Source organism: Phocoena phocoena, chromosome 18, assembly GCF_963924675.1.
Source record: "Phocoena phocoena chromosome 18, mPhoPho1.1, whole genome shotgun sequence".
NCBI classification, from domain to species: Eukaryota; Metazoa; Chordata; class Mammalia; order Artiodactyla; family Phocoenidae; genus Phocoena; species Phocoena phocoena.
Window position 1 is genome coordinate 53,124,300 of NC_089236.1, and position 14,992 is coordinate 53,139,291.

The window sequence follows — 14,992 nt, forward strand, 5'->3', positions numbered from 1 at the left end:
CAGCTAACTCGAGTTATAACACCAATTAAAATAAAATACTTTGGTGTCATGTTTACGTATTAGGGCACTGTAATAGTTTCTCTCAAAATATGGTGTTTTCAATTATATCAAACAAGAAAACTCTTGTTTTCTTCAAGAGTATTTTATTGATGGCTTTGATTGCAAAGATCTGTTGAGACTGCTATTTATCAGTGGCCCACGGTTACATCCATCACACCTAGGGAGCACATAGGAACTATTTGTTCTACTCCCAAATAACAGCTGATACTGGAAATAAAGTAAGCCAGGTAAATGCTTATGTTATGTGAGATTATAGATGCTTAAATTCATTGCAAATTTTACTGGATAGCTAAAAAATACAATAATAGCCCAGAAAATGTAGGCATTTAGAATTGATACATGTTGCAAAGAGACATGTAAGAATGTCCAATTTCCTGAGAAATGTTCTAATTTAACAAATTTTGTAGTATGTAGAGTTACAAAGTTCAGAAATGCGAAAACTGAGTAGTCTGACTGTGACTAAGTGCCTCAAAATGTAATCAGACTTCTGGAATCTTCTCTCTGCCTGCACTGCTGGGTGTTTTTCTGGGGTATAGAAGTAAAAGGTCCTGGTATTTTCTTTTTAATTGCTCTACTTCCACAGTTCTAGGAATTTGGGGATCAATTTGGGACTAAGAATCATGCCAGGAAGATAAATTACATTCATATGTCAGATATTGCCTCACAATGCCATCTAGCTCAGCAGGCTATAATGAGCCCCCATTCACCAGGCCAAGCTCCAGCCAAAAAAATAAATATATATATAAATAAAAGAACACCTACTGTTTCTCCATCAAGGGCAACTCTCTCAGAGGGCAAACAAAAGCAACAGAGGGAGGCCAACCAGATCCATGCAGTTCTACGGGTTGCTATGCAACCTTCTGTGCACGTTGGGCAGCAACAGATGGACATTTTGAATAGAATTAATGCCCCTCTGACCCATGTTTTAAATGGTGCCCAAACCTACTGCCTGATAAATTCTATTAACTACAGGCATACTTATACATATAACATATAGCATCATAAGTGACGTTGTTATTACCCTCCTTACTAACATAAAGTCATAAATCTATTGGAAAAATTTGAGACTGATAATATTCAATGAGATATTTCTGTTTTTTTCTCCTTTTCTTGATAAATGAATCACTGATGTCTCATAACCTTGGGCTACATATTTCCTTACAGCGTTGCTCTGATTTCATATGCAAACCTGGCAATGCCTACTCTGAGTCTCTGCTTCATTTCTACATGGAACCCTGCTTCTTCCTCAGCCATTGTCACCTGTGGGTGAGTAAGAGACCTCTTTTTATTGTAACTGTAAGAAAGAACATGACACGGAATAAATATTTTATATATCCTTGTGAGGACAATGTTGTAATCATGTTCCTGATTGAACAATCAATCTAAAGTGTATACCCGAAACTGCAGAAGTTCTTTGTCCAACTGCCTTCTGCCCAGGCCAAGTTTAAGACACTTTTCATCAATTCTGGTGAGTAGATTTTAAAGGAATCAGTATGCCACCAAGGATTATCAGGCTAGGATCTCCTCTTTAGGTCTTTTAAATTTTATAGGCTATGTGACTTACATTGTAGGAATCTAAAAAGGACATCAGTTCCAAAAATAAGCTGGCAGTACAGCATAACATATTGACAGTAAGCAGTTTTAAAATTTTAATGAAGCCTATCTGTGATAAGATATCTTAATAAAGTGGTAGCATTGAGCTAGAGAAAGGAGCCTAGAGACGGTCCTGGACCTAGCTCTGTACCTAAGTAGCCATATAATATGAAAAAAAGAAAAGCTTCTTTACCCTTCTTGATGCCAATATCCTCACCTGTAACCTGAAGAGGTTTGGGCTACATAGTTCCTTTAATGTTTCCCTTAATATTTCCATTCTCTGAACAAAAATGATGTAGCTAAAAGTCAGATGAGTGATAATTCCATTTCTAGCTGAGAGTGAAGACGATAATTTTCAAAGCCCAATATCCACATGTAATTGTAAAATTCTTCTTTTTAGGAAGAAACTGAAAAGCCCTTAGACTCCAGACCTAGAATATTTTGTGGCCTCTTTCTTAGTTCCACGCTTCCATTCCTCACAGGTGTCACATATACGGGAGAAGAGGTGCCCACCTATTGTTTATGTTACTTTTGCTAAGGTTTATATTTTGCACGGAAATCTCTTGCCAGAACCTTCCCTCTGTGGAGGGGAGCCATAATAACACGCGTGCCTCTGGTTTCCAAAGTAGTGCTGCTTCTCTGTCGGGCCTCCTGCGGCCACCCAGTGTATCTTTGTTTTGGAAATAGGAGCTCGGTTTTCCACCACTGCTCCTTGGGCTTGTAGTCCCGTTGCTGAGAGCATCACTTATCTACACTTATACATACATGCTTACCCAGGTCCCATAGAGAAATGTTTGCCTGGTTTTGTTTGCTCCTTCTTCCACCTCCCTTAAAGACCCTGGGTGTGGGAAATGTGGCATCGTGAATTATGTTGCCATTTCGGGTAAGATTTAGTGTTAAGGACTTTATGGGCTCTTACGACTTCAGCATCACCTGAAGTAATCACTTGACAGCAATTCAGTTCAGTAACAAACTGGTCCCCATCCTGTGGTTCCACATACTTTCTGATGAAACAGGGATTTGGATTTGATTTAGTTCTACAATTATTCTGGGATTTATCATACTGTATTTCATTGAATTTTCAAATGGTATATCTTTAAAAAACTACATCTCCCTATTTATTGTTTCATTACATAGTGTTTTTACTTTTGTTATATTTTATGTTGTAAACTTCTTATATTATATATTATATTTTAAAATATAAAATATAAAAATATTTTTATATTTTATATCTATATACTTCCAAAAATGATCTTATTTATTTTAGAGAGACTACTACATATTCGATAGTGGTAGATATGGAAAATCAAGACTATTAGGAACAAAGGAGTACAAATAGATTAAATATATTTGAAAGCTGTACTCCATATGTTTTTATTTAAATTCACAGTGAGAAGGGCCCCCTCTGCCGCAACTCAGTCTTCTGCTTTGTAGAAGTTGAAATTCCGGGAATGATGTCCAGAAATAAATAGTGAAGAGGGGCAGATGAAAACGCAATTTTATGCATTGCTCATGTAACAATGTTGAGACTATGTCTTTAAAGACCATAGACTTCAAATCCTGAAATGACCTACCTTTTTGGAGGAGAAAGCTACTTCTCATTTAAATTTTCTTTTGATTAAAAAAAAATGGAATAATTACTCCTTTCTGACTTCTTCGCGATATAAGGGCCTTTAACATTCTTCTAAGCCAATTATTTCTTTTTTTACAACTGAGAAAACTGAACCTGTAGCATGTATATTTAGGTTAGAACAAATCCATAGTAGGTATTTTAGCCTCGGGTTTTGCTCTGACTCAAATATTGTCCTAAAGTCTCCCCAAAGTAGCTGATTTCCTTTTTTATCCCATTCTGGGAAAATTTTATTTTAAAAACATACTTAAAAAACTAACTTTTCTCTAAAAACATGTCTTAAGTTTAAATTTCTGTTATGCTAAATTTCTTTAAATTCCCCCTAGCTATTGTTTTAAAATATTTAAATTTGTGGATAAAGTACCAGTTCAGGAAAAGAATTCATAAGTAAAATCATCAGTGAAGAACTAAATTTCCCTTTGGACCAACTTATTTCAATTGCATTGAATCCTTAACATTTAAAAACTAATTTGAAATGTTTATCGACTCCACTGATGCTAAATTTTCCTATCTCCTATAATTTCTTTTTTTTTTTTTTTTTTTTTTTTTTTTTTTCCAGTCAACGAAAGGGAAACTTTACTGAGGCCCCAGGGCCATGGGGCTTAGGCAGGAGGCCACCCTGCGGGCAAAGAAGCAGCCGGTGGAGGGGGCTTATTTGACCTTCTTCTTGGGGCGCAGGTTGTTGGTGTGGCCACACTTCTTCTTGCGGCAGTTGACAGCACGGGGGTGCAGGCGAGCGTAACACTTGCGGCAGATCATCTTGTCGCAGTTGTATTTCTGAGCGAGCTGGCGAAGGGAAGGCTCGATGATGCCACCTCGCAGACGAAGCACCAGGTGCAGGGTGGACTCTTTCTGGATATTATAGTCTGACAGAGTGCGGCCATCCTCCAGCTGTTTGCCCGCGAAAATCAGACGCTGCTGGTCAGGTGGAATGCCCTCCTTGTCTTGGATTTTAGCTTTGACATTCTCAATGGTGTCACTGGGCTCGACCTCTAGAGTGATGGTCTTGCCCGTCAAGGTCTTCACAAAGATCTGCATCTCTGCGTCTGCTGCTCCGTCGTCTCGTTGACGAGAAAGAGCTATCTCCTATAATTTCTATATTCATTTGATTTTTAGGGAGTTCTACTTGCTAGAGCCTCTGGGTAAACACAGTGAATTTTCAGTTTGGTTCTTATGTCAAGAGATTTGCTGTCAGAACATCATATGAGACACACATATGAGAATCAACATATATAAACCTTCATGGCTGGTAATGGAACCTTGTTGGTAATTTGGTAGAATGGTGACTTGTCTATGAGACCAGCCATCTTACTTCTGATGTGAGAAGAAAAAGAATTAAGTCTAAATGCCAACAGTAATACTCTTTAGACTTCCTTTAGGACATCTATGCTCCATAAGGCATATTTAAAACACCCAGATCCTCTCGAGATTGATGATACTGTTTTTGGTCAACCTAACTGTTACATGATATAATTTAGTTTCTCATTCTGGAGACTTACTATTCCTTAGGAACTTTCTTTGCCTTACACTGTATCTGTGAGAAGTGTTTCAATATGTAGGTTGATCAAAGCAGTGGAATATCTTATATGATGAGGCTTATTATTCTTTAAACAGATATAAGGTGAGGGAACATACTTCCAAATAAACCTAACTTCCCAGTAAAAATTACATCTTAGGTATGAGAATGTTTATTTAAAATAATTTAAAATACATTTAAACATCAGGACCTTAAAACACTTTAATTTAAAACAATTCTTTTCCCTAACGACTTGTTGTTATGGAAAAGTTTGGTGTTTTTTTCTAATTAAAGCATAGTTGATTTACAATGTTGTATTAGTTTCAGGTGTACAGAACAGTGATTCAGTTATACATACATATATGTACACACATACACACACACACACACACACACACATATATAATATATATTCTTTTTCAGATTATTTTCCCTTAAAGCTTATTACAAGATACTGAGTATAGTTCCCTGTGCTATATAGTAGGTCCTTGTTGTCTGTCTATTTTATGTATAGTAGTGTGTATCTGTTAATCCCAAACTCCTACTTAAGGACTTGTAAAACTAGGTATCCATTCTAGTTGTTTCATCTCCAATCTTGTCCGGGGAGGCAAATTGGACTTAATGGAAATTTTAGATTTTTCTATAACCCTTTGGTTCCATCTGGCTTAAACTCAGGTCCGACTCATTGTTGGAGCAAATCTGAGCTAGTGAAGGGCAGCAGCTCCTGTTTCCTCACCAGTCATTGCTGTGCCTGTGTGTCACATACCAGTTTATGAGTGTTGTTGACAACCAAGTTCCCAATTCAATTCAGATGCTTCCTGTTCTTTAATCAGCAGCAGAGAAGTACAATTTAATTTGGAAAGGATCTAAAATTGTCTATTGGTTTAAAAGGAGGTAGGAGCTATAATAGAAGAGTAAAAGTTCCATTGTATGTTTAAAATTTTTTACACGCCCATGCCTATAATTTATGACATTCAGTTTCCTTAGTTTTAAGCAAATGTTAGTAATTGTCTCACTGAGCGTGTATCAGTTGAACCCATTGACCAGCTACAGTTAGTGATAGTATTCATTTCCATCTTCTATTTCAGAAGCCCCTTTCTTACTAGTCCCTAAAAAACATTTGCCCATCCTTAAAACCTATGTGTTTCAGGGTATTTTCTATCCAGCTCTTGTAGAGTACTAGTTCTAGGACATGCTCTTCGATATAAATGGGGGACTTCCAGGGTCAGAAAAGTTTGGGAAACACTGCATACTCTATTTTACCTCTCGAAGATGTGTACATTAGCATATTAAAAGTTTTGAGGAGTCCTACAGTGACAATACCTATATTTATTTTTTTGCATGTAAGATTTTTTATTAGTCTCTTATTTCAGCTTTTAAAGTTATTTCTTTTGTATTCAGTATCCCATGTTTTACATATAAGCTGTATAGGCTTGTGAGGTGTATAAGACCAAAAATTATTATTGCCAATGACTTTTTTAAAGTTAATTTTTTTATTGGAGTGTAGTTGTTTTACAATATTGTTTTAGTTTCCTGCTGTACAGCAAAGGGAATCAGGCATACGTATACATAAATCCACTCTTTTTTAGCTTTCCTTCCCATTTAGGTCACCACAGAGCATTGAGTAGTGTTCTCTGTGCTATACAGTAGGTTCTCATTAGCTATCTATTTTATACATAGTAGTGTATACATGTCAGTCCCAATTTCCCAATTCATCCCACACCCCCTTCCCTCCTTGGTAACCATAAGTTTGTTCTCTACATCTATGACTCTTTTTCTGCTTTGCAAATAAGTTCATCTCTACCATTTTTCTGGATTCCACATATAAGTGATATTATACGATATTTGTTTTTCTCTTTCTGAGTTACTTCACACTGTATGACAATCTCTAGGTCCATTCGTGTCTCTGCAGATGGCACTATTTTGTTCCTTTTTATGGCTGAGTAATATTCCATTGTATATATGTACCCATCTTCTTCATCCATTCCTCTGTCAATGGACATTTAGGTTGCTTCCATGTCCTGGCTATTGTAAATAGTGCTGCAGTGAACATTGGGGAGCATGCATCCTTTTGAATTATGATTTTCTCCAGATATTTGCCTAGGAGTGGGATTGTATGGGGCCTGGGGCAGTAATACCTGGGAACTTACGGGCTAATTTTCAGGCCCCACCCCACATACACTGAATCAGAAACTCTGTAAGCAGAGCCCTGGCTATCTGTGTTTAAGATAATCTCCCGATGTCTCTGATGCATGCTAATTAGCACTGCTGGTGTAATTTCATGAACATCAGATTTTCCTGATCAGGAAGAATGAGTAGGAGACATGGAAAAGTAAATTTTAATTTTTTCATTTTTTTGAAAAGTAAATTTTAAAACAATGGCTGTACTAATCAGTACATAAGAATGCCTTGATTGTCAAGTGTCATAGCCACAGATAAAATTAAATTGGGCAAAACATGGAATATATTAGCTCTTATATTCAAACTGCCAGAACTCAGTGGTGAAACATCAAGGCTGGAATCAGAGACTGGGATGCCAGCAATCCCTTCTGTACCTCTCCATTCTCCTTTACCCTCAGAGCAGCTTCAAGCTCTCCTACAACCAATCAGCTCTCTCCATGCCACTACAGGATGAACGTTCTATGATTGGTCCAGCTTGGACAGGTGCTCACTTGAGACCGGTCACTGTGCTGGCCTCGTGGTGGTTGGAATCAGGGAATGAAGAGGGACTATTCTGCCAGAGAAGGAGGAAGAACACAGATGTGACCACTGAGGAAATAATAGTTTGTAGTTTTTGAAATTATTTTTTGCTTTGGGTTATCGTCCCTTCTAGAAGACTCACTTCTCTTAGGCTATTAGAGAAATGTTTGGACGCTAATTTCTACACTATTTACACTATTTATTCATACAGGCATACCTCATTTTATTGTGTTTTTCAGATACTGTATATTTTACACATTGGTTTGTGGCAGTCCTGCATTATCAGATGACGGTTAGCATTTTTTAGCAATAAAGTATTATTAAGGTATGTACATTGTTTTTAGGACATAATGCTATTGCACACTTATCTCCGAGGTATGTCTGTACACTAAAATTTAACACTAATATTTGGACTCAAATTTTGTTTCATGGCTTTTTGTCTTCAACTGAAGGAGAAAAGTAATGCCAAAGAAGCAAAGGCCAGGATGGGCTCAATATTGCCAGTGCCTCTGTCAACCCCTGGCTTTGCTATTTACATATCGTAAAATATGGATAATGCTACCCACCTTGCATGACTTGTTAGGATGCAAACAGTTGGCATATATTAGGTGTTCAGTAAATGGTCTGACTTCTCACTGCAGTGATAAGAGACAGATAAGATGCAAGAGGACTAACAGTTGAGATATCATCAATTCTTATGACTTAACTCAAAATGTTTACGTCAAAAGCCAAACACAGGCTAGTACTTCCTGTTGTTTTTGTTCCAAATAGTAAAACCCTGCCAATGTTTAGTGACCTTGGTAGTTTCATACTATTTTGGCTAATTTAAATGATTTTTTCTTCTTGCCACATATTAATTTTTTCAAATGATTCAGAGCTAGTTTCTACATCAGGCTTTGTTTGTCATTTTATAATTCAGGCAACATGAGTTTTGACTCAGGCGATTTTGTTTATGATGCCAAATAATAAGCTACATTGATAGAATTCTATTATGGTCAAATTATTCTATTTCCATTAAATTGTACAAATATATTTTTTCCCTAAGAGATATAATCAGGTGTGCTTTTCTTATTTGCATTGATTTGATCAGCACATTGACATCTTTTGCCTGAAAAGTCTCCTTTGGGAATATTTGATGACTGTTTATTGGAATTGTCTTCAATAGTTGTTGAACACTAGACTCAGCAAATTTCCTTCCCCTATTTTAGGTTAACAAAGACAAAGAACATGTCATTATTTGGGGTTTTAATTATTTTTATCCATAGCAGAAAATATGATAGGAGTTTGGATTGTCTTAGTAACTTTGTTAGGTAAGTGAATAAATTATAGGCATCAAACATATATTAATCTTATTTTCATTTGTGACAGTCCCTCAGTGGCCCCCTTTGTGCTCTTAATGATGAGATTATCCTCTTCTACTATCACCTAGGACCACACATCTGGAAATTAGGTAAGTTTTGTATTCTTTTGGTCTCTTTATTATACATAAATCCCTCATATCTATGTATCTTCCCATAGGATCAACTACAGAATGCTGTATAGAGTGGACACATGCTCAATACCTGTTCAATAAATGTATGGAAAATTAAATTGAATGAGCATTGACCGCCCTCAACTACCCTTGCCCGCTAGGCAGCAGCTTTGGACCAATTAGCTACAGCTTTTCAATGCAATTGTGTAATAGATACAACTAATATTGGGAGTGTTCAGTTGATCACACAATCATGTACTCATTTACACATCCATTCATTTAATTAATATTTACTGTGTTCTTACCACATGTAAGGTGCTGGAAATAAATGGACAAATTAGATTGACTCCCTGGTCATAAGGAACATACAGTAGTAGTAATTCCAAATATTAATAGAATGATGACTAATAGGTTTGGTCAAGTTTTAATTTCCAAGTCATTAAGGAATATTTGATATTTAAATATGTAGAAACAATATGTTGAGCCTTACTCATACTAAGGAAATAATGGCATTATAAGTGCCAAATAGGAGCTATGAAATGCCTCACACAAGTATTTTCTTTCCTAAAATTCATCTAAATTAAAACATTTTAACTCATTCATTCATTCGTCCATCCATTCGTTCAGCAGGAAAAGCAATTATCCAGCAGCTTATTATGTTCTGGGTAATATTCTAAGTGTTGGGTATATGAAGATAGAAAGGAAAAAAACCAATAAGAAACAAAGGAAAAAGGAAAGGTATTTGAAATGGTTAAGCTTAAGAGATACAGCCTTATCCTCATGCAATCAAATAACTATGAAATCTCACAGAAATGCCTTTCTGTGATCTGTGAGATGGATATATTGCTTTATTTCTGTTTCCTGAAGACAAGTAAAGAATTGAAATATTAGAATTAAAATTTAAGGGTTTTTTCCCCCATCCTACAGGTATATAGTACATCCTGCATTACTTGTGAACACAAAGTAGGATAATGTTTCAGAATACATCTATGATAACATCAAGGGTAGACCAAAATTCTCATTAAAAATCCCTTGTCTATGTCTATTCAAAGAGAAATCTCAACTTTTTTTGACTGAAACAAACAATAATTTTAGTAAATTCAATGAAATTACCAAATAAGTTGCCTGGCTGGATTTGTTAGTTTATTTGAATGATCAACTAAGCATAAATATTTACACTATTTATATTTATTATGTAGAGACTAAAATTGCTCATGTTTTCATTTATTAACAGAATTAAATTTAAAATGTCATTAGACCAGAAGTATGATGTGCAAAACAAATATTTTTTTAAACCTTACTTTTCTTTTTTTTTTTTTTCCCATCAAAGAGGACATAGAAATTGTCAGTGTACAATACCTAATTTTTGACTTTTGGAATTCTGAAGATTGTTCTTTTATGCTACCATTTCATTTACATTATAATTTTCTTTTCACTATGTTTACAAAATAAAATGAATTACTTCTCTTATTAGTATTTCTAACAATTTCTTTGTAATGACCTGATTTGCATCTCATCTGTGTTGTTGAACCACAGCATATAATAACCACCAAGACTGAATTTGTTTTGCATCGTAGGGTTGAACCCTCCTAATTTGTCAAATCTGTTATTTGAACAATTTGAATTACAGCTTTTATCTCAATTTCTTGACTGCTGTTTAAGAGGATTAGAGGCCTTGCTCAGCTTCACCAGGGTGGCTAACAGTAACAGGCACCATTGCAGCTCAGATCCAAAAATCAATGAACTGAGTCTGATTGACTGAGTCTCAATTACTCTTTAGAAAAAGTCTAATGCTGGTCTTTTCTACTTATGCAAACCAAGTCAGACAGAAACCAGCAGCAACCTCTTCCTTTTAAATCCAAATAGCAGGGAGGGAATAGGAAGAGAGAGAGAACAACAACAAAATATAAAGAAATGAGAATGTGAAGAGATGACTTTGTGTCCAAAGAAGTAAGGAAATTTCATAATTTTACTAAGAATTCAAGTTCTCTGATGAGATCATTTTTTAATTTTGAAAAGCACTCAAAACTCCCAATAATTATCATCTCATTTTTTCCCTTCTGGTTTTAGTAAGCAAATTTACCAATACAGACCACCAAAAGTAAGCTTTTCACTTGAAATATTTTATTTCCTTCTAGGGAAGTCATAAAGGAAAACTGAGTATATGGCCTTTCTCATTTTTCACTCTAAAAAACCTTCTGTGAAGCAAATGCACTTATTTTCATGTAATAAGATGTTCTTTCCTCTGTTTAATTGTAATGGTGCAAAATATATTAATGATCCTTATTGTAATATATGTTAGAGGTAAGGGAGAAGAATGATCTGATTTCATTTTGAGGGTGTTTTACAGAAAAGAGACAGTCATCTATTTCATTTAAAGGGGGATTTTTTTCCCCCTAAGAAAGCTTATTATTTAAAGAAATGGGTCCAAGGAACTAGATCAGGTGTTAAAATAATTCTATTAGAAGTTACACAACTTAAGGTACTGTAATCACTCAAAAAACCAAGGAGCCCATTGGCAAAAGCAATTCCTTTAACTCTCAACAAGTGAGCAACATTTTCTGGGAAGAAGAAAGTCCTCAGAGAACAACAGCATTTTATATCATAGAATCAGAGTGTTTTAGAAATTTTCAAACCATGTTTGCAACCATCTAATTACAAAGTTCATAAAACAGAAATCCGCAAAGTTAAGGGACTTGATCCAGGTCACAAACCAATTGAAATTCTTAAAATGAAGAGTGAAAATCTTGGTGTGGAGGATTTTAAGAGGCTTTGAGAGAGTAGAAAGGTTAAACTGGAGACATTATTATCTGATTTGGAATGTCATTAAGATCATCAGGTCAACAATTTTAATTCAGAGCTTGTAATTCATTTTAATCCATGACTTAAAAAAAAATTGAGCACATTTTTGTGAAACATCCTGAAGTTTTAAGTGGATGGCAATTGAGACAGAAAATAGATTGAATAAAATATCACTAGGACATAATTTCTAGAGATGGTAATTTGTTTTATCTTTCTGTCTAGAAATTTCCTTTTAATGAATGGGGTCTTTTCATGTGGTGTGTGAGTAGATGCCCCTATTTCCAAAAGAAAAGGCTGAATGAAACTGAAGAGGATGGTCCTTATGATAAAACAAGAAATAACATTATCCTGAATTACAGTTTATAAAAATGAAATTTTCTGAAATTTTTTAATTATTTAAAATTTTTAATTATTTAAATTTAATTATTTAAACTTAATTATTTGCCTTTTCCCACTGTGAAGCCACTTTGCAGTAGAACAACTCAGTAACAAGTGAAATTCAGAATAAGTCAACATTCTCATTAAAGCAAAGTCATCCGATATTACCGAGAACCATAAAACAGTTATTGAAACCTGAAGCTTCAGAGAAGGAAATCTTTATTGTAATAAAGGAATCAGCAACATTGTTTATAAGCATCATTTCCGTGGGGAAAGATTAGTTCATTCAATAAGAATCTTGTAACATGGTGCCAGCATGGGTGTGATAAACTTTATGGAATGGCTCATAAGGTTAGACTAATTAAAGATAATCTAATTTGGACAATTCTATCTTCTGGAAAAGAAATGTGATGTCATCCTCTGGGAAGAGAAAATGTTTAGTCTCTGGGGATGTGCTAAAAAAAACCACAAAAAACCTCACAAGATATGTGCAATAATAAGAATTAGGGTTGATCCAAAGACTGGCTTAGATCTACCCATTGCCTCTCAAAAGATCCACCACATAGACTGTTAAGCCCCATAATTATCTCCCCTATTTGTGACAAGCATGAACTAATCAGTCTCTGAGGGAGTTTTCCAGCAGATTCTGAGGGAGTGTGTGTGCTTCACAGTGCTCATCAAGCTATTTTGTACTCAGAACCGCGAAGAGCTGACCAAAGTTCATTATCCTCATCTAGACCAGAATTAATTCAAATTAAGAAAAATAGACATTTTTAAAATGTCGGGTGCTTATGATTTAGAACAAAGAGTCTTCACTATTTTCATAACAGCACCATAGGTTCTAGCTGCCTATAATCCCATATTAAAAGATTAGAAAAAACATCTGAAGAAATCAGAGAGTGTCTAATTGAGGTTCTTGCCTTTAATCCTGCAAGCTGACTCCCTCTTGGATATCAAGATCTGTCAGTGGTGAGCCAGGGGAATTCTGTAAGGAAAAAGCAACCACGAGGAATATAATGTATTCTTTCCTACTTAAGAAATAAAAAGGGGAAAACACAGTTGGTGATATCAAAACATAAGCCAACACAAAATTAGAGGAAACCCCCCAAATGGATTTGTAAATAGAAGCTAGTAAAAAGCGAAGAAAGAAGCTTGATGTTGCTCTTTTATAATGCTTAAAACCATTGCGCAGTAGAGGGTACACAAATAAATGAAGAAACTTCTCATGAAACAGTAAACAATAAAGAGTAACAATAAAAAAATGATTCCAGATTCTCACTAGTAAGCAATTCAGAAACTTTTAATTTAATGAATATATTTTACTTGAGTATTGATTCTTAGACTGTTCATTATCTGATTGTCTTTACATAAGTTATTCATTCATCTTGCCAGAGAATTATATGTTAATGAAAACTTTCTTATCAACCCTAGGAATGTTACTGTGAGACAAAGTTTTTCTGTATAGCTATTATATAATTGTGCACAATACCACTTAGAAGCCTCACTTGTTGACAATTAATATTTCATGCTTATTTACTAAAGGACAGAAAAAATTAGGTTACAGTGCATAAGCAGTAAGTTAAATGAGTATAAGAAGGAATGAAGGTGTTTATTTTGTTTTAAGAAATACAGAATCTTTTATAACAAAATAAAGAAAACAGTAATCAAGAAGAAGGGAGATGAGACCTTCAAGATAGCAGAGGAGTAAGACGGGAGATCACCTTCCTCCCCACAAATACATCAGAAATACATCTACATGTGGAACAGTTCCTACAGAACACCTACTGAATGCTGGCAGAACACCTCAGACTTCCCAAAAGGCAAGAAACTCCTCCACGTACTTGGGTAGAACAAAAGAAAAAAGACAAAAGAATAGGGACGGGACCTGCACATCAGGGAGGGACCTGTGAAGGAGGAAAAGTTTCCACACAATAAGAAGCCCCTTCACTGGTGGAGACGGGGGGGTGGGCGGGGGGGAAAGCTTCAGAGCCACGGAGGAGAGCACAGCAGGAGGGGTGCAGAAGGCAAAGCAGAGAGATTCCCACTCAGAGGATCGGTGCTGAGCGGCACTCACCAGCCCAAGAGGCTTGTCTGTTCACCTGCTTGGGCAGGTGGGGGCTGGGAGCTGAGGCTCGGGCTTCAGTAGGATCCCAGGGAGAGGACGGGGGTTGGCTGCATGAACACAGCCTGAAGGGGGCTAGTGCACCACAGCTAGCTGGGAGGGAGTCCAGGAAAATGTCTGGACCTGCCGAAGAGGCAAGAGACCATTGTTCCAGAGTGCACGAGGAGAAGGGATTCAGAGGACCGCCTAAACAAGCTCCAGAGATGGGTGTGAGCCCTGACTATCAGCGTGGACACCAGAGACGGGCATGAAACACTAAGGCTGCTGCTGCAGCCACCAAGAAACCTGTGTGCGAGCACAGGTCACTGTCCACACCTCCCCTCTCGGGAGTCTGTGTATCCCACCACTGCCAGAGTCCTGTGATCCAGGGACAACTCCCCCAGGAGAATGCACGGCGTGCCTCAGGCTGGTGCAACGTCATGCCAGCCTCTGCTCCGCATGCTTGTCCCACGTTCTGTACCCCTCCCTGCCCCTGGCCTGAGTGAGCCAGAGCCCCGTAATCAGCTGTTACTTTAATGCTGTCCTGTCTGAGTGAAGAAGAGACGCCCTCAGGTGACCTACACACAGAGACGGGGCCAAATCCAAAGCTGAACCCCAGGAGCTGTGAAAACAAAGACAAGAAAGGGAAATCTCTCCCAGCAGCCTCAGGAGCAGTGGATTAAATCTCCACAGTCAACTTGATATACCCTGCATCTGTGGAATACCTAAATAGACAACGAA

General features: G+C 36.7%; 1 protein-coding gene across 2 annotated transcripts; it reads right to left on the minus strand.

Annotated features, from left to right (window-relative positions):
* Positions 1–3,837: 3,837 nt before the first annotated feature.
* Positions 3,838–4,357, minus strand: LOC136137639 (ubiquitin-ribosomal protein eL40 fusion protein). 2 transcript variants are annotated; one of them, XM_065896060.1, is made up of 2 exons: positions 4,219–4,321; positions 3,838–4,131 (listed from the first exon to the last, which is right to left on the minus strand). In XM_065896060.1, exons 1-2 carry the CDS (start codon positions 4,319–4,321, stop codon positions 3,935–3,937), a joined length of 300 nt encoding a protein of 99 aa, XP_065752132.1. In that variant the 3' UTR covers positions 3,838–3,934. The 2 variants fall into 2 exon arrangements, with proteins under 2 accessions (XP_065752132.1, XP_065752131.1); XM_065896059.1 differs by having other exon boundaries at positions 3,838–4,357.
* Positions 4,358–14,992: the final 10,635 nt, after the last annotated feature.

Coding starts and splice junctions, on each gene's coding strand:
- LOC136137639 (XM_065896059.1), bottom strand. CDS start 4,321: ATGCAGATCTTTGTGAAGACCTTGACGGGCAAGACCATCACTCTAGAG.